The sequence below is a fragment of the Aptenodytes patagonicus genome, chromosome 17 (assembly GCF_965638725.1).
Source record: "Aptenodytes patagonicus chromosome 17, bAptPat1.pri.cur, whole genome shotgun sequence".
In the NCBI taxonomy this organism is placed as follows: domain Eukaryota; kingdom Metazoa; phylum Chordata; class Aves; order Sphenisciformes; family Spheniscidae; genus Aptenodytes; species Aptenodytes patagonicus.
Genome location: NC_134965.1, coordinates 7,698,193 through 7,715,344, shown reverse-complemented (window position 1 = coordinate 7,715,344; position 17,152 = coordinate 7,698,193). Strand labels below are relative to the sequence as shown.

Genomic DNA, 17,152 nt, shown 5'->3' with positions numbered 1-17,152 from the left:
CCAATCCTGAGCTTTAGCATTTCACCCTTGGTACAAAAAGAATGAGAAAGAGCTTTCAAACAAATTATATTCCCCCCCCCCCCCAGTTTTGCATCCACTTGATATTGAATTAGTGTCTGAAAAGGTGCAGTGACAAAATCAGCCAATGACAAAGTAATTTTTCTACTTTCTACTCTTAGGTCCTAAGGTTGCGATCGAAATCTAAAAGGAAACCTCTCGTTTTCACATCTCGGTAACACGAAGGCTGGCCTCCAGCTGCAGTCTTGCCTCTGGGATGGAAGTAACAGTGCAGAAGGACCTCAGCTAACAAATCGTGCCCGTTCTTTAGAAGCAGCACATCCACAGCCATTATTTCCGCTGCTACGTGAGTCCTGTTACTTTCAAAGATGCTATAAAGGAGCTCTGGAAGTGTGTTACTGCAAAACGAATGGTTTATGTCTTCAGGGGGACTTGTTAGAGCTTCACCTGTAGCCCATTCACACTCCCTCAATGGTGTTAAAGGAGTGATGCCAATTGACATTAATTTGGAACTACTCCAGTTTATATAAATGGGTTAATCTAATACTCTGAATTGTGTTCTTTGAATTTAAAGAACAACTTGGTCTTTGCTTCCTGATCTCTCTTCGAGGCAAACCAAACCTAACAGGAAACCTAACAGCACAGCCAAAACCTCTTGTGTGTTACAGTTTATAAGTTATTGTGTCCTTTAGAAAAATAAGTATTTTCTAATGTGCTGTGAATTAATAGAAGTGATTACACATTGCTAACTACAACATTTTTTCAGATCCTAGCGCACTTAAAGTGTTGATCATAACTTTTCCTTTGTTTGGAGGTCAGGAAAAAATCAGGTTTTACGTTTAAATTTCTTTAACTGTCAGTAAGTAACACAACCAGGGCTGAAAGCTACATGTTTAGCAGAGATGCAAGAGCAAGCCCTGGCGCCTAAGCAAAGTGTCTTCCAAAACTTGACGTGTTGAATTTTAAATCATTGTTTGGAAAGATTCTTGCAGATACATGCTAAAAAAAAAAAAGAGTGAAATACGTGTTATTTTGTCCCTATGTATCAGAATGCCTTGTCCATCTGACCAAGAAAAACGCCTCTTCTGTAGAGCGGATCCCTCCTCGTTTTGCAGGAGGAAGAGCCGCAACCAGGCACAAACCCCACCCCCGCCCCGGTTCCCTCCGGGCTGCTGTCGCCTCCCCGGGCGGCGGGGCCGGGGGCGGAGGGCGGCGGGGCCGAGGGCGGCCGGGCGGAGGGCGACGGGGCCGCCTGTCCCGGGTGGAGCGGAGCGCGTCCCTCCTCCGCTTCCCGCCGCCATGGCCGCCCCGCCGCCGCCGCCGCCGCCCGCCGCCTCGCCGCCGCCCGCTCGCCGCTGCCCCCCGCCGCCAGCCGCCGTCGAGCCGCTCCTCTTCCTGGCCACCCTGTCCCTCGGCCTGCAGGGCCCGCTCGCCACCCAGTACCTCTGGGACCGGCTGGGGGCCGAGCGCGGCTACAGCGGCCCCAACGCCAGCAGCTCTGCCGGCTGCGGGAACGGCAGCGCCGGGGCCGACCCCCTGCGGCAGGTGGGGGAGCGGGGGGCGGGAGCGGGAGCGGGGGGGGAGCTGCCGCCTCCCGGGGCGCGCCGGGGGAGCGCTGGGCGCTGCGGGCCCAGGGCCTCAGGCGCCTGTTTCTCTTGCAGGAGGTGGAAGTGCTGGTGTCCCACTGGAACCTCTATATCAACCTGGGAGGCTTCTTCATCGGTCTCTTCTCCGTGACTCTCTTCGGACCATGGAGCGACAGCGTGGGCCGCCGTCCGGCACTCATCCTGCCAGCAGTGGGTATGGCCATGCAAGCGGCCATCTATCTTCTCGTTATGTACCTGCAGCTGCACGTTGCCTACTTTCTCCTTGGACGCATTTTGAGCGGCCTCATGGGAGACTACAACCTGATCCTGGCCAGCTGCTTCGCCTACGTGGCCGACACCAGCAACAAACACACACGTACATTTCGTGTTGCCGTCCTCGAGGCGTGCCTCGGCATCGCGGGCATGCTGGCCAGCATCGGCGGCGGCCAGTGGCGCAAGGCTCAAGGGTATATCAACCCCTTTTGGCTTGTGCTTGCTGCCAGTCTTGCTGCTGCTCTCTACGCTGCTTTCTGTCTTCAGGAATCGGTGAAGCAGCAGAAACCAGCCAAGCTGTTCACGCTCAGTCATTACAAGGCTGTCTACAGGCTGTACACGGCCCCAGAACACTTGAGCTCCAGGTGGAAGCTCGCTCTTTACTCCCTGGCTTTCTTTCTTCTTGTCACGGTACATTTTGGAACCAAGGACATCTTTGTTTTGTATGAACTTGGCTCCCCTCTCTGCTGGGCTGCTGATCTCATTGGGTACGGCTCAGCTGCCAGTTACCTGGCTTACCTAAGCAGCCTGGGAGGGCTGCGGCTGCTGCAGCTCTGCCTTGAAGACACCTGGGTGGCAGAGATAGGATTGATCTCCAATATTTCTGGACTGGTTGTGATTTCTCTTGCTACTACAACACCACTGATGTTTACAGGTGATGCCGAATTCTTAAATCCCTATATCTCGGGCTCTTAGCTTAGACATGCCAGTAGATGCAGGAGGGCAGTGTGCTTCTGGGAGTTCAAGCACGTGGAGGAAGTTCTGCCTCCATTTCAGGTTGTGTACCAACAAAACTGTGGCTTGCTAACAGCAAAGTTGGCCAAACACTGAAGTTGAAAGTGCAACCATATAGTTCCTAGAATATTAGGTTTCCCAGAAGCTGTATTACACTGCAGGTACAGACTAAAGTGCATTGTGAGGTGCAGGAGGGTGAATTGGGTCTAAATATAGCAGGGAGAAGCTGCCTTGAGCTACAGATTTCTGGGATTGACTTTGGAGACTTTATTTTTCAGCTGAGCTTTCCCTAATGTGCTGTATCTTGCTCACAGGTTATGGGACTCTGTTCCTCTCCATGGCAGCCACTCCAGTCATCAGAGCCAAGCTCTCCAAGCTGGTCAGCGAGACGGAACAGGGTAAGGAGTTAGCCACTATGCTTAAGCCAGGTCTTGAAACACCGAAATCAAACTGCTTTGGGAGGTTAGGACTTCCCTGGCTCCTTTGGACTCCTGTGCCCCTGCATCCACCCTCAGGCCCAGGGTAGCATTTTATTTTGTCAGAATAATTGTCATTCATCCATTTAGACTTGCTACGTTTTCAAGATGAGGACAAGAGAAGGAAAGCAAGATGAAAAGTATTGCATTCAAGCTCAGGAATAGTTCATTCATCCATCTGTTCGTTTCCAAAACTTTTACAAGGAGCAAGAGTTAAAATGGATTATATAACGAGCAGAAAATAGTGATTTCCCTGACTATGACTCTTTTCTGTAGATCAGTGACAGTGGGAAGAAACCTGGTGTTGTTGAGGGTTATATCATTGACCATGGTGAAAGATCATGGATAACCCGTAGGAGGAGCATATTTGCCTTTCTTCCAGTAATTCGTTTGTAGAGCTTGTGCTTGCTGTTAAACAGCGCATAGGAATGCCTCTGCAGACAGACAGAGGAGAGGAGGGAATCGAGGCGGGAAAGATCAAAAGGTGACTGCACAATTCGTGTTTCTTATATTAGAAGGAGGGTGGTGCACACTTGATACCAGATTTATGATGCTAAATCTGTATAAAGTGCAGTCTTCCACTGTACTTAATGTTTAACAAGCGATAAGATGTGCTTGGCAGTAAACAGATCTATATAGCCCTGTCTAAAGTATTTACAATCCAGCTGATATATAATATCCCTGGTCAGCTCTGGTGATACACATTCTGGAGGTCAGTGAGGTGGTCCTGGATACAGAGAAGCTGAGCTCGACAGCTTTGGCCTGCTAGGCCAGCACAGTGTGCCTGATCTGCTCCCAGCTCTTGCTTACCACGCTTGACAATGCAGACACCAGTTTTCTGATGGGAAGTGCAAACCCTGAGAAAGGTTCACAGAATCCCACTGAAGGAGGTGGTGGGGTAAAGACAGTTGCAGGCAGGGCCGTGTCACCATTAACCTCTCGTATATCTTTTCCAGGTGCTCTTTTTGCTTCTGTTGCCTGTGTGGAAGGGCTGTGTTCGCTTGTGGCTACAGGAGTGTTCAACTCTCTCTACCCTGCCAGCTTGCACTTCATGAGGGGATTCCCGTTTCTTTTCGGGGCTATAATTCTTCTTATTCCAGCAGCTATTATTGGGTAATTTACTTGAAATTTCTAAACTTTGCCATAGGGCCTGTGAAGTGTAATATGAAAAATACTATTTACTCTACTTAGGATAGAGTCTCACAGTTTTTAAGGCATATTTTCAGTTATGCTTATGAGAGGGTGTTTATTGCCCCAGTAAGCAGAGGTGCAGGTCCATTTCTTCTGGCATCTGAATCCTAGCAGTAAACCTACAGCCCAAGTAATGTAGCTGCCAACATTCAAAGTGCTTCAAAGTCTCACTCCACCCTCAGAGTGGAATCCAAAATCTGGAGTTGAATTTGAAAGTCCTCCTTTATGGAAGAGATGGAGCTCTTTTAGCAGTCTCTCTTCCTGTTGTTTCTCTACTAGTCAAAGCAAAAGTTGTGTCATGACAGAAAACAAATCCCCTGGTAAGTCTTGGGAGAGAGAATGTGTTGGGATTTGCAGTAGAAGTGCAGCAGCTCCTGGCAGGGTCATTTTGTTCTGTTCCTTTGAAACTTTGAAACTCAACTTCATTCAGCAACATCTCAGCGTGCCTTCGTAGGCTCTAACTGTTCGTTCTTTCTTTCTTAGGTGGATAGAAATCTGGGAGTCAAACCATGTCTACAGTCACTTCTCAGACACTTCCCTGTCCCCTGCAGATGGCTGAGCAGCAACTTAGCAACAAGGAATTGGCCCGCTTGGCGGTGTCCCTCTGAAGACTGCTCTTTATTCTTCCCTTGAAGGACAGATTAGTGTGGGAGGGACACCTTGCTTGTCCTTACCAATTTTTAAATGCCAAATAGTTGGAAATCATGGCTCTGACTGCCGGTAGGAACTTGATTTGCAGATGTGAATGCCTCCTTGGTCAGAGAAAACCCAAGAGACTCAAAAGCCAATCAAGGGTAAAAGCTGTTATTGGCCATTTGCAAGGCCAGTTAGTGGTTTGGGGTTTGGTGGGAAGGGAGGGTTCTGTGGCTTGCTTTTAGAGGACTGAATTCTGCTTTAATTGCCAAACATGTTCCCCTCTGAGTACTAAAGTGTGCAGCAGATGAGCTGTTGGTGTGTGTGAGGCCCAGACCAAAGCCTGCAGAGCGAGACTGAAGCAGAGGTACCCAACAGCGTGCTGCTGAGGAGAAAGATCTGCGCTCCAAATCAGTGTGTTGTCAATAAAAGTCGTACAAACGTCGTATGCCAGACTAGGCTCCTGCAGAAATCCTTATGATGAGTAGTAGTTTACCACAGGAGTGCTATTGCCGTCCTTATTGACTAAACTAGCTTTAGCTTCGCAAGTTAGAGGTGTCCGAGGGAGAGAATCTGATGTATGAAGTGCTTGTAGCGAGGAGTGCCAGTGGCATGCCCTGCCTGTCTGTCTGCAGCTCAGCCCAGGATTTCAGTGGTACTTTTAGGAAGTAATCGCTCGTGTGAGAATACCAAGGTGCAAGTAGGTGCCTTAATTGACAGTTGCCCAAACTGATGAATTTAAGGCTAAAATTGACAAAATTGGGCCTCCCTAACTGAAGACCCTTACGTTAGAAATTTGAGGCCCCAACTGTGATAAGCGTGCCCTAGCGTCATGTGAAGTCACTGCTGTGCTTATGGCAAAGCCAGAAGCAGTCCTTCCTCATCAATACACAGCGCTGTTGGGTTGAGCTGGTGTGGGGACAGGACTAGTGTCTTTGGAGATAAAATTATGCCCCAAAATTTTGTGTTGGTGACCTCACTTCTGCTGCCTTTCTCAGGATTTGTTGATGCCAGCAAGCAAACAGCGTGTTCGTGGTACTCATAATTGTTCTTTTCAAAGCATTAACTGTATTGCCTCAATCCTATTTTCTTCAAACTGCCATAAACCAGCAGTTCTGTGTACATTGCATTGCACACACTGTTCAGATGCATGCAATAATGTCCTTAACTGAGAAATAGCTTAGCAGACATATTACTTTCAGAGTGAATAAAACCTCCGTTCTCTTTTATGGTTCATAAAAAGCTAGCTTTTCTCGTACAGCTGTTGATGTCATTTGTCCTCGCCTCGTTCTGTGCTTCTCTCCATTATTTTCATGCTTCTTCCTTTATTGAAGACTTTGCAGTAGAGAAGCAGCAGCAGGAAGTTATCTGCCTCGTGGAGAATGAGCGTGCGAGAGTTCCGAGTCAGGAAGAATGCAGATTTGGGACTTGCAAGCAGCCAGAGCTTGCTTTTCCGGGACACCGGAGTAAAGCTAGCGGGAGTACTTAGTCTGTAACCTGCCCTTCAATATGCAGTAGATGTGAAATGCTTATATACAGCTTTGTTCCCTGTCCGTTAGGAGTTTGTGATAAAAGCAGGAGAATTGGAGAGTAGAGAAGCAGGAGGTGGAGAAGTAGGGAGGCTTTAAGAACTTGCTGTTATGCCACTTGATCTGTGTAGTTACGCCAGTGGACATAGGCAGGAGTTACATGTCTGATTGCCAGGCTAAGCCCAGAATTAGCCTCCCTGAGGAACAGGGCATGCTGTGAGTGTTGCATTAGCTGTTTGTAGCTGAACTGATTGTGAAGTAAGCCTCCTCTACCAACAGACTCCATGGACGCCAATGCTAGCAGCTGCTCAGTGCTGTGCAGTGAAGTGAAACTTGTGTACTGGCTCTGCTTTCCTGTTTGTGTCAGCGTGCTTGCAAAGGAGAAATTCAATAGGAACTATTATGCTCTATTAAAAAAAAAAACAAAGTTTTTCTGGGCTGTCCTCCAAGAACTACAGCCGTGAAGCAAATACATGATCGTTGCATCATGACTGTGGGCAGCAGGTAGAGAGTCCCTGGGGATGCAGTGAGCAACATCAGTCCATGCAAAGATGAGCGTGAAGTCTGGGTGCCCACAGAGAACGGTGCTTGGAGAATGTCAATTCTGCTGCCCCTTCAGAGGATGAGAAAGCATGACGGCAAGAGAGAGCAATTGTGAGAAGGCTGCAGGGAGAGAAGCATGTGACACGAACAGAAAAGAGGTGGGGATTTAGAGTATAAACCAAATTTATTAATAATGTCTGATAGAACAACTTTAAACAGTTTGACATGACATAGCGAAGGAATAAGGAAGGGTGAGAACAGAAGGATTCAATTCCTTGAGACTGTCTGCTCGGACTGGAAGGGGCTGGGTGTGGGATGTTTTGTCAAGAGCAGGGCGAGTTCGTTAAGGTGAAGATAACTGAATGATGGGGAGACAGGAAGAGTCACAGTCTGGGCAGCTGGAGCATGAGATGGATCTCATTGCAGGTGAGACACCTAAGCTGCAGAGAACAAGTAAATCTCTACATTGAATGGTGGGTGAGGAGGTTAATTGCTAGAGAGCTCCTGGGAAACAAGACGCAATAATCTTACTGTGTATTACTATCGGGAGAAAAATCCTTAGGACTGTTTGTGTGGGACTCCTTCAGTGGCCATGGAGGCCTTGACATTCGATCAGTTACTCAAGACTTTTCCCTGAAGCAGCTCACAAGTGGCTTTTATTTGGCAGATTCACCTTTGGGCTCATCTGCTGGCTTCCTCGTATTTAATCTGGAGATTAGATAGATTGTGTTTCTGATAAATGCTAGGCAGATATAGCTATTAACCTTTCACTGGAGAGCAAAGATGCCATTAACTGTGAGCTGATAAGAACTATCCATAAAGCTGTGGTTAAGCACCAGAATTTAACTTTTTTTTTTTCTTTTCTTAAATGTTCATGGATCTAAGCCAAAAGAAAATGTGTTTGGGTTCCTGCCAGTTAAGGCAGGCAGCGAGGCTTCGGGGAGAGCCAGGAGAAGGACGAGGTGGTTGAGTCTCCTCATTACCTCCTGAAAGGGTTGAGTTATCTTGAGCAGGGACAGGCAAAGGAGCTTGCTTCTTCTGCAGGGTGGTGCATCAGCCCGGTCTCCAGACTGTCGGGGCAGGCTGGTGTTCCCTGGGCATGGCTTGCTCTTCCTCCTGTCTGTCCTCTGAACAAGGATGTCTTTTTGCATTAGTCACTTTGCATCAAAACAGACAAGCCCACGTAGGAGCTGCAACTTCTGGTCCTAATTGCAAAATGGCATGTTGTTGAGAGCCCGCTCACCCTCCAGGCAGGTGTGGGAAGCAGGACAAGGCTGGGAGTGCAGAATTCGGGGGAGGTGTGTCGGGGTGCCTGTGGTTCCTGGCCTGCAGCGTTAGCAGCCGGTGCTGCCAGTCCTGCTCCCAGCTGGTGCTCACACCTAGCAGCCTCCACCTGCCCTTGGCATCGACTTTGCCCTTTCTTGATATTTCAAGGTGAGTAGCTACAAAAAGACCTGGTGGGTCTGGAGAAGAGGTCGGTAGAAAGAAACAAATGCTGCTTGGTATTGCATCCAGCAGGGAGTAGGGACAGCCCTGAGCCTGAGGAGCTTAGCCAGGGCTGTCAGGGGTGAGTGCTAGTCAACAAAGAGAGAACGCCAGCTCCTGTTTGAAGGAACAGACCACAGGAGACCTGCTGTGGAGCACCAACAACAGAATAAAGTACAGCCAGTGCATGACATCTCTGCAAGTACAGTGCAGCAATTGGCATCTTCCTTATCTGCATGGATGTATGTTTTCCAGAGTCACAATCCAGCCTCCCGTGCCCTGTAAGTATAGCCCTGATAAAGCAGTAAAGCTGAGACATCGGATGGAGGGAAGGGGGTTGTTTTAAAAGCACTTTTTGCAAAGATCCTGCAGAAACTTCACATGATCTAAACCCAAACTTCTATCGCCAGAGTTAAGAGCACAAAGTGGTTTTGCAGCATTAGGAGGTGAAAGGCCCTCTAGGAGGGAGCGAGCTCATGCGATAAAGGGACATTACTGGGAAAGAGAAAGCTGCTGCTGAGCAGTTTAGAAGGCCTCTGTGTCTTATCTTTCCCAAACACGGGGATTTCGTTAGGGCTTAGCTTTTATTTGCCCTTTCCTGCTCTCAGCTTCTGACCGCAGCGATATTCCGGCGCCACCCAGCAGAGGCCCATACGATGCTTATGGACCGTTCCCTCTCAACTGCTCTTCTCTCTCACGTGTCCTCTTGCAACGTACCCCTCACCAATCCCCCAGCTTTCAGTCCTCAGAAGATCCCTCCTCTTCGGACATGCTTCTGGGGGAAGCTGCAGCCATTTGCGGGGGTCTGGACAGTGTCGGTCTCCCTTGCGCACCCTGCATTGCAGGAGGCGTAGCCTGCATGTCCTGCCACCCCGAGGGAGGATGTGGAAGACAACTCGTCCATCCCGGAGTCCGCCCTGGCTTGGCTCACCAGGCACCGTACAAGTAAGTGCTGGCCTTTTAGCACCAGGGGCTTGCATTTGGAGGGTGAAGGGGGGATAATGAGCCAAGGCCTCGTCTCAAGCCAAGGTACTAAGATGGGGAAAAATCTAGAGGGAGAAATTTGGTCCCACATAAAAAAGGGGTCACCTGGGAAGTCTCTGGAGGGGATGAGGCAGCTGTGCTGGTTCTAGGTCTGCCCCGGGGAGGACAAGCAGTCCAGGCCGTTCTCCGACCCAGCCGAGGAGTCCCGGGAGGAACGGCCCTGGAGAAAGCGGATGATTTTGTCGATTGTGGCCTCCTGGTACTCGTGGGACCACCTGTGTTCGAGGGGGAAATCTGAGTTAATTTTTCCATTGTGCAAGGTGCCATGAGGTAGCTCAGTGTGTTCGGGTCAGGAGCCAGAGACCCCCTTTCTCCAACCCAGCTCTCTAGGAGCACCCTTTTCCCCATGGAAAATGGAGGAACACTGGATGCCGCAGGAAAGCCCCTTCCCCTGTCCCCTGCCAGGCTGGAGGGCTACGAGCAGGTTGGGATGTCAGCCTGGAGCGCTGCTGCACGAAGGGGAAGCAGGAGGCGAGAGGAACCCAGGCGAGCTGCGAAACCTGCCAGCATCGCTCCTGCCTGGAGGGCTGGGGGCACGAGGCTGGGCGTCCTCCCAGCGGCGACGGGGTGGGGAGCTCTGTTACCCAGAGGAGCCCCAAGCACAAAACCAGCAGAAGAGTTATGGTGGGGACCTTTGCTCCCTTCATGCTCTGGAGTACCTGAAGTGACTCGCCTCCCCTTTGGCCTGTTCTGCCTCCCTCATCTGTTTCTCCCAATTTCCTTTTGCTCTTTGCTACTGCTTATGCAAGCCGTTCTCTCCAGGTGTCAAGGAACCCCATGGCACACGTTCCTTTTACTTACTTGATACCATTAAATTTCAGGACAGCCCTCATGTCCTTGGGAAGTGTTTCTGGGTCTGGCCACTCAAAATGGTCTGTAACAGGTATAATGTTCTTTCCAGAGTTCAGGGCTGTCACAATCTCCTGCAGGAACGTGCAAGTGCTCAGGCTATGGCCCGTGTCAGCCCATCACCAGCTCCTTCCCGCTCCAGCAGCCACCAAGCTCCCACCTGATGGCATCTCCTACCTTGTGCACCCAGTCCTTGCACTCAGGGTCTTCCATGCATTTATCCAGTGCGTTTGGTGAGAGGACCAGCACAAAATTGCGGGCACTCATGACACTCTGGATCAGCTTGTCCTCAAACTTCCCTGCCTCCAGCTTCTCCACATCGATGAACACGCTGAAGCCGTGCAGCTGCAGGTGGACCTTCAGCAGGCTGGTGGCGAGAGGAGACAGCACCGTGAGGAGAGCTACTGCCGGCGCCTGGGTTTCCCACCGCATCGGCCAAGACATGATGAGACAGAGGAGCAGCGAACGGGCTCCCGCAGAGAACAGAAGGGTCCTTGAGATGCCAGCTGCCAGCCCAGCCTGCTTACAGGTGTCTGGGCCTGCTCAGAAAACACGGGGAGCAGGACGTTAACTCCCTGCTGTGATCCCCTACAGCCCTACGAGGACAGCGTGAAAAAGGGTAAGTCAGTGTCAAAGAGGGACAGGGTGGCAGTGACAGGACTGGGAATTAGCCTGTCCACCGCGCAGCTTATGGCACGTGCTGTCCCCATTTGCACTGAGCTTTTGGCAGCCTCTCCCTGCTCCCCGCTGCAGCCTGCAGCTCTCCCGGCTCCACGCTCTTCCCACAACTGATCACCAGCCTTCGCTCTGGGCTTCAGCCCAGCACCATATTGTTGCCTGCAGGACTCACCTGGCCAGCTGCGACCCGGTGCTCCTCCGGTAGCTGATAAATACATCAGTCCCATTGGATGCAGTTTGCAGCGTTATAGGGGAGTGAAGCATTTCTAGGCAGAGCAAACAGCAACCAAAAATTAAAAATACCCAACAGCTCGTCCCAAACAACCCTCGACACTCACCCCCACCCGCCTGCTCCGGCGCAGCGAGCAGCAGCGGGACCCGCACCCCTTGCAGCAGTGAGGATGCGGACGCGGTGGAAGCCCGTGTTGATGTGGCAGTCCTCCTGCAGCTGCTGCTCTGTCACCCGGTGCAAGAAGTTGCGGTTGATGCCGCAGGTCAGCAGGTTGTACGTGTACTGACGAAACCTGGGGTCGATGCCGCCCAGCCAGTCGGCCAGGTTGCTGCGGTCGCAGGTGGAATAGTTTGCAAAGGTCTTCAGCTCTGTCAGCTCCCGGAAAAACCTGGCAGAGAAACAAATGAAAGCGTGGAGTGGGGAGGGGAGGCTGCTGCACCAGGCAGTACCTAGAGACATTTGGTAGCACGTCTTTTATCTGCACAGGAGAGAGTGCAGCTACATGCCGTGGTGAAGAATGAGCTAAAGGAACAGAAAAAGAGAAGAACAGCTGCATGACTGCGGCAGTGTTGGTCCTCAGGACACAGAGGTATGAGGAGCTCAGCTAAGGGAGGAGAAGCTCGCGTAAGTTCCCATCTTTCTGGGTAACTTGCAGGATCCCACCTCCCCTGTGCCATAGGGGGTCTCTCCCCATCCCACACCTCTCCCGTGCATTGGCCCCATTGCAGGAGTCCCTCTGGGACTGCATACTGCACTGGAAAAGCCCTGGCAGTCCAGGTTTTGCGTTTTGAGGATCTCTGTTCTTGTCTTTGCAAGAAGGGAAAGGCACAGGCCTTTTCCCTGGCTCTGCCACTGTGGTGATGAGCATGAGAGAGGCCAGCGTGCCCTGGTGGCGGTCCTACCTTTTCCGAGTGATGCTGGAGTCCATCCCCAAATCCTCCTGCAGCTCCTCCTCTGTCAGCCTCAGGAGAATGTCCCCATCCACCTGGTGGTCCTGCCAAGAGAAATCCAGGCTGGAAAGGTCCCAGGAAAAGCTGTCGGGTGAGATGCTTACACCTCTGCTGCAAGATGGGGCAAAAGGGCCCATCCAGGTGTCCCTCCCCCGGCACGCAGCCCTACCAGGAAGCTCTGGCAGTATTTGTTGAATCCGATCTGCTGCAGCCACGTCTGCACCTCGCAGGGCTTCCAGTTGGGAACTGTGGGCAGGATGCGCCGAGGAACCTCCTCCCCTATCATGCGCAGCACCTTTTTGGCCAGAGAGGAGGTTGTGCTGCTGGTGGAGTAGCACACTACCCTCTTCAGGCTCTGCGTAGCCCCAGTCTCACTGAAAATCTGGGGACACAAAGGGAGGAGACATCACTTTGCTTTCCCTCTTCCTCCCCACAACCTGTGCCAGGCCAGCTGAGGACCAGGGTACTTGGTGAGCTCATAGAGGAGCAAAAGACACCAAGATGCAGTTGTGGCAACACTTCCCTTTTGCATCTCCTTCCTTCAGGCCAACCTACCCTTTACCTTTGTTTTCTTCTGCCTGGTTTTGATGGCAGCCTCTGTGCAGAGGTAGAAGGCAGCGATGCACTGTGCTTCCAGACGCGAGCTGTCCAGCAAGGGTACCAGCCGCTGCAGGTCATCTGCCGTCCTCCCCTGGCTGTTGTCACTGCTGCCCAGCATCTCACAGGCGAACTGCTCCGGATCCAGTGAGGCGATGAACGGCTCCACCAGAGCCAGCGTCCCCGAGCGCTCCACCTCCTTCTCGATTTCTTTGTTGGTGGCCAGCACCGTGATGGCCAGGCACGCGTGCAGGCGGATTAGTTCATCGTCTCTTGAAAACACCAGTGGGAAAAGCCACTCCGCTGTTCTCTTCTCGATCATCAGGCGCTGGTTGGCCTGCCCTCCGTACATGGCACAGTTGGCCAAGGCCATGGCGCAGTGCCGCAGCACGATGGGGTCCGTCCAGCGGCACCAGTAGAGGATAGCATCCAGGCCTCCATCAGAGATGAGCTGGAAACAGGTCTCCTCGGTGTGTTTGAACATGTGCTCCAGGATACCAGAGACGCTCTGTGCCAGCTGGGGAACATCTCGCTCCTTGGCTAAGTTCAGAATGACTCCCAGACCAATCCGAGCGATCCGATCCCTGCAGGAAGGAGAGGCACAGGCAGGTGAGGGGCAGATGGCCGTGAAGGGAGTGGGAACAGTGACTGGCCTGTGAACTCCCCCGTGCTTCGGTGGCGTTTGCCCCATGACAGCCAGATGTTTCCCTGTGGGACACGGCTGCCAGATATGCTGTCAGGCTGCGATGCAGCGAGATGCAACAGGCTGGTGTTGGAAGAACCTGTCTGGGTCTGATGGAAGAGCTTGTGATGGGACAGGACATGGGGTGCGTAGCCCAGGACCACCACGCATAGGCTCTCGTGCTCGAGGTGGGACGTACAGTGCAGGGTAGGCTAATGCCAGGCTGGAAATAGATCTGCTTAGTCAGTTTTGCTGGGTGTGTGTGAGCTGCTTCGTGTTCGGGGGTGAAAACTCGTTTGTCCCTAACCAGTGCTGTCCTCTGGTGCCCTCCAGACCGGTGCCAAGCCCAGGACAGGGGTTTCACACCTGGCTGAGCAGCCACGCAGAACTGGCCATGGGGGCGTGCGAGAGACGGGGATCTGCCTGTCCTGGGATGGCAGCGTGGAGGCAGCTTGGAGGAAAGCTGTGCATTGCCTCAATCCTGCGCGCTCCTAGAAGAGGACAGCAAGAGCCTGGGGGCAGGCGGCCGAGGGCCACCAGCTGCTGCTCGGCCATGGCTGCCCTTGGGAGCCCCGTGCTGCGAGGATGGTCTTAAAATGACACCTGAATGGGGCTGTGCCCTAAAAGCATAGAGTGAGGAAGGGGAAAATCATGGGCTCTTGGCTGCCCTCCCATGAGCTTGCCTGGGTCGAGGGGGCAGCTCCATCTCTGGCCTTAGAAATGACCCGTTTGGTGCCGTGATGGAGCTGCTCCGTTCACAAGGCACAAGCGCTGGCGCGGATGCCCCACGCCGTGCTTGCTCATGAGGGCAGTGGCGCGTTTGGGCCCCCAGCGATGGTGGGGGTGAAGGCACGCCAGCCTCTCTGCGGGAAGAGCATTTCTGGGAAGCCTGTGGCCCGCATGGCTCACGCTGACCTTGGGGTAGGTTTGGCAGCAAACGCTGTGGAGAGCTCTGGAAAAAAAAAAAACCCTCAGCCTGGGACTGGCTCCGAGCCCGGACTCAGCCACGGAGCTGGATGACAAACACAGCCCCGCCAGGTCTTCGACTCCCTGCAGCTGTGGGATGGAGCCAGGACTGGTCCAGCTCCCGGCTAAGCACGGCTGCTACTGCGCACGGATGCTGGGAGAGGTCTCTAACCCAGAGGCTTGGACCCAGGGGGGGAGCCTACGCCTCCCTGCCATCACTCGGAGGTCGATGGTGGGCCAGGCTGCAGGGAGCGAGGGGCTGGGGGCACACAGCTGCTCCGAAACCCTGGCCTGTGAACTGCTCCTGGAGCAGAGACGGTGACTCCAGCAGCTGCTTTCTCTTGCCAGGAAGCTAAGTGCTGAATTCAGACCGTGCCAGTGATGTTTCCTGGGATTAATTCCACTCTAATGGATTTCCTGATTTAGCTGTTGCTTCTTTCTGCCTGCCAGTGTGTGCAGTGAGGCCCAGGCTGCGAGTCCACAACCTTACAGCAAGACACGTCGCCCATGAAGCTGGAGCAAGACCGTAAACTTTGGCCAGGCTTCCTCCACACGCCCTGAAGCCCTGGCTGGGGCCGGCTGGGCTGGGACGCACCGAGGGAGAGCGGAGCTGGCAGAGCCACTTGTTTGCCTTGCGGGGTCCCGGGAGAGAAAGGCCTGATCCTGACCCAGCCTGCGGCAGGTATACGGCTCCTCTCTGGGATCGTCCCACCGCAGGCGGTGCTGCTGGGACATGCTGAACCAGACACGGGGCAGAGCGGGGAGTTTTGCCTGTCGGGGGACCTTGCAGGAGTGCGTTCATGGTGTTTGAAGGGCGAGCTGCGTGCGGGCGCTGCATCAGCACTGCTGTGCATTTAGATGTGTTGGGTGCCATGTGTGCACGTGCACCCTCATACGTGTGCTCATATACACACACAGACACACACGCTCCCACCCCACGTGTGAGGACGCTTTGGTAGAGCAAGCCCAACACCTCTCACCTGTCCTGGGGCGCACCACGAGCGTCTCCAGCCTCTGAGTTAGGGGCCACGGGCTGGGGGGCTCCGAGGGCCGCCAGCTGGCCGGCCCCCTCCTTATGGCCTCATTCCAGCCCTGGTCAGCAGCAGAAAGTCTATGGGAACCGGCTTCATCCTCCTCCTCCTGCTGCGGTTATGGCTAAGGGGGAATCGTGTCTCATCCTTGGGGTCAGATGCTCTGGGCCAGCCAAACTGACCCAGCTCAACCACGAAGGGTGTCTTGGGCACGTCTGGGTGGCCCCAGGCTGAGGGTGGCTCATGAGGACACCCCGATCCTCACCAGCATCCCGTGAGCTGGGGCTGGTCCTCCTCCCTCCAGCCGTGGTGGTGGGGGGTGTCAGGTCATGCCATTGCCTGGGCGTGTTCAGCAAGCTGGGGACCCCTGTGTGCAAGTGCTGGGTGTGGGGGGACGCAGTGTGGAGCCGAGGGGGTTTGATGCACCAGGGGCACCCAGAGCAGGGAAATTTGGGGGGTTGTGGGTGGGATGGGTGGAGGAAATCCCTGCTGTGCTCGGGGTGGCAGGCGAGCCTGCGGTGGGGACGGCTGTGCCTGGCGGGGGGGGCTCTTTGCAGACTAACCTGTTTTCTGCCACCAGGATCTGCTCCAGGAGTTTTCCTGCCTGGCACTTGGTCTCCAGCTCCGCCGTGTACAGCAGGTTCAGCAGCAGGTCCAGGCCTCCCTCCAGGCGGATCACGTCGCACAGCACTTTGGCCACATCCCTCCCCAGCGTGGGCATCCCCCAGGCTTCCTCCACCAGCTGGAAGACCTCGGCGATGGCCCTCCTCAGCTCCGCAGGGCTGGCCGCCTGCTTGGCACGGGCGATGGCCTGGTGCAGGGCGGGCAGGATCCGGTCCAGGGCTGCCCGCACGTCCGTGTTCACCCCGGGGGAAACCTCCCGGTGCTCCCTGGAGCTGCCCCCGCCTGCCCAGCTGCCCGCCTGGCTCACACACTCGGGCACCACCAGCCGCTCTGCACCCGACATGGCGAAGAACCGGCACAGTTTATAGAGGGAGACGAGCAGGATGAGCACCATCGGCATCTCCTAGCACAGCATCCTCGGTCACCCACCCCCTGGGAGAACCCGGGCAGGGCCGCCACGCTCCTTGGGGGGACCCGAGGTGGCCGGAGGGGAGGCACAGGAGGGGGGACGGAGCTGGCCCGGGGTCCAGCCGCAGGGCTGGGCTGCTGGCTCCCTCTCCCCTCCCTGCCCTGCCGGGATGCGGAGCTGGAAGCGGTGGCAGGAGCCGCCTTCCCAAAGCCAGGCTCAGCATCTCAGGTCCTCAGGGGCTGATGTCACCCTGCGCAGGCGCCGCCTCTCCAAGGAGGGGCTCATCTCTGGGCAGCAGCATCCCCCTCCTTGCTACAGATGCTCTGGCATCCCCCCAGACCCCTCCTTCCACAGCCTGCCCAGCCTGAGCTGGGGCTTGTCCCGCTGTCCCCGTGGTCCATGTCCCCCCCTTGCTCAAGCTGCTGCGGAGCCTGTGGTCACCTCCACGGCAGGCAGGGACCCCCACCCTGCTTTTGCAGCAGGTCTCTCTGGGACCCTCTGTGACCGGTGAGGGGGGCACAGGGTGGAAGTAAAGGGCCAGGCACCGTGGTGGCCATGGCCGTGGTCACGGTGAGGTTATGGCCATCCTGGCACTGCGTTTTGAACCCGTTTGGTATCAGT

At 54.1% G+C, this 17,152-nt stretch overlaps 2 protein-coding genes across 2 annotated transcripts; one reads left to right on the top strand and one right to left on the bottom strand.

Annotated features, from left to right (window-relative positions):
* Window positions 1–1,317: 1,317 nt before the first annotated feature.
* SLC46A1 (solute carrier family 46 member 1) lies at window positions 1,318–6,170 on the top strand. The gene is made up of 5 exons (XM_076354517.1): window positions 1,318–1,563; window positions 1,680–2,532; window positions 2,927–3,010; window positions 4,045–4,201; window positions 4,763–6,170. Exons 1-5 carry the CDS (start codon window positions 1,318–1,320, stop codon window positions 4,836–4,838), a joined length of 1,416 nt encoding a protein of 471 aa, XP_076210632.1. The 3' UTR covers window positions 4,839–6,170.
* A 3,361-nt stretch (window positions 6,171–9,531) lies between these two features.
* On the bottom strand, window positions 9,532–16,753 carry SARM1 (sterile alpha and TIR motif containing 1). The gene is made up of 9 exons (XM_076354638.1): window positions 16,062–16,753; window positions 12,785–13,403; window positions 12,392–12,604; window positions 12,175–12,266; window positions 11,425–11,660; window positions 11,213–11,306; window positions 10,540–10,729; window positions 10,315–10,436; window positions 9,532–9,728 (listed from the first exon to the last, which is right to left on the bottom strand). Exons 1-9 carry the CDS (start codon window positions 16,520–16,522, stop codon window positions 9,599–9,601), a joined length of 2,157 nt encoding a protein of 718 aa, XP_076210753.1. The 5' UTR covers window positions 16,523–16,753; the 3' UTR covers window positions 9,532–9,598.
* Window positions 16,754–17,152: the final 399 nt, after the last annotated feature.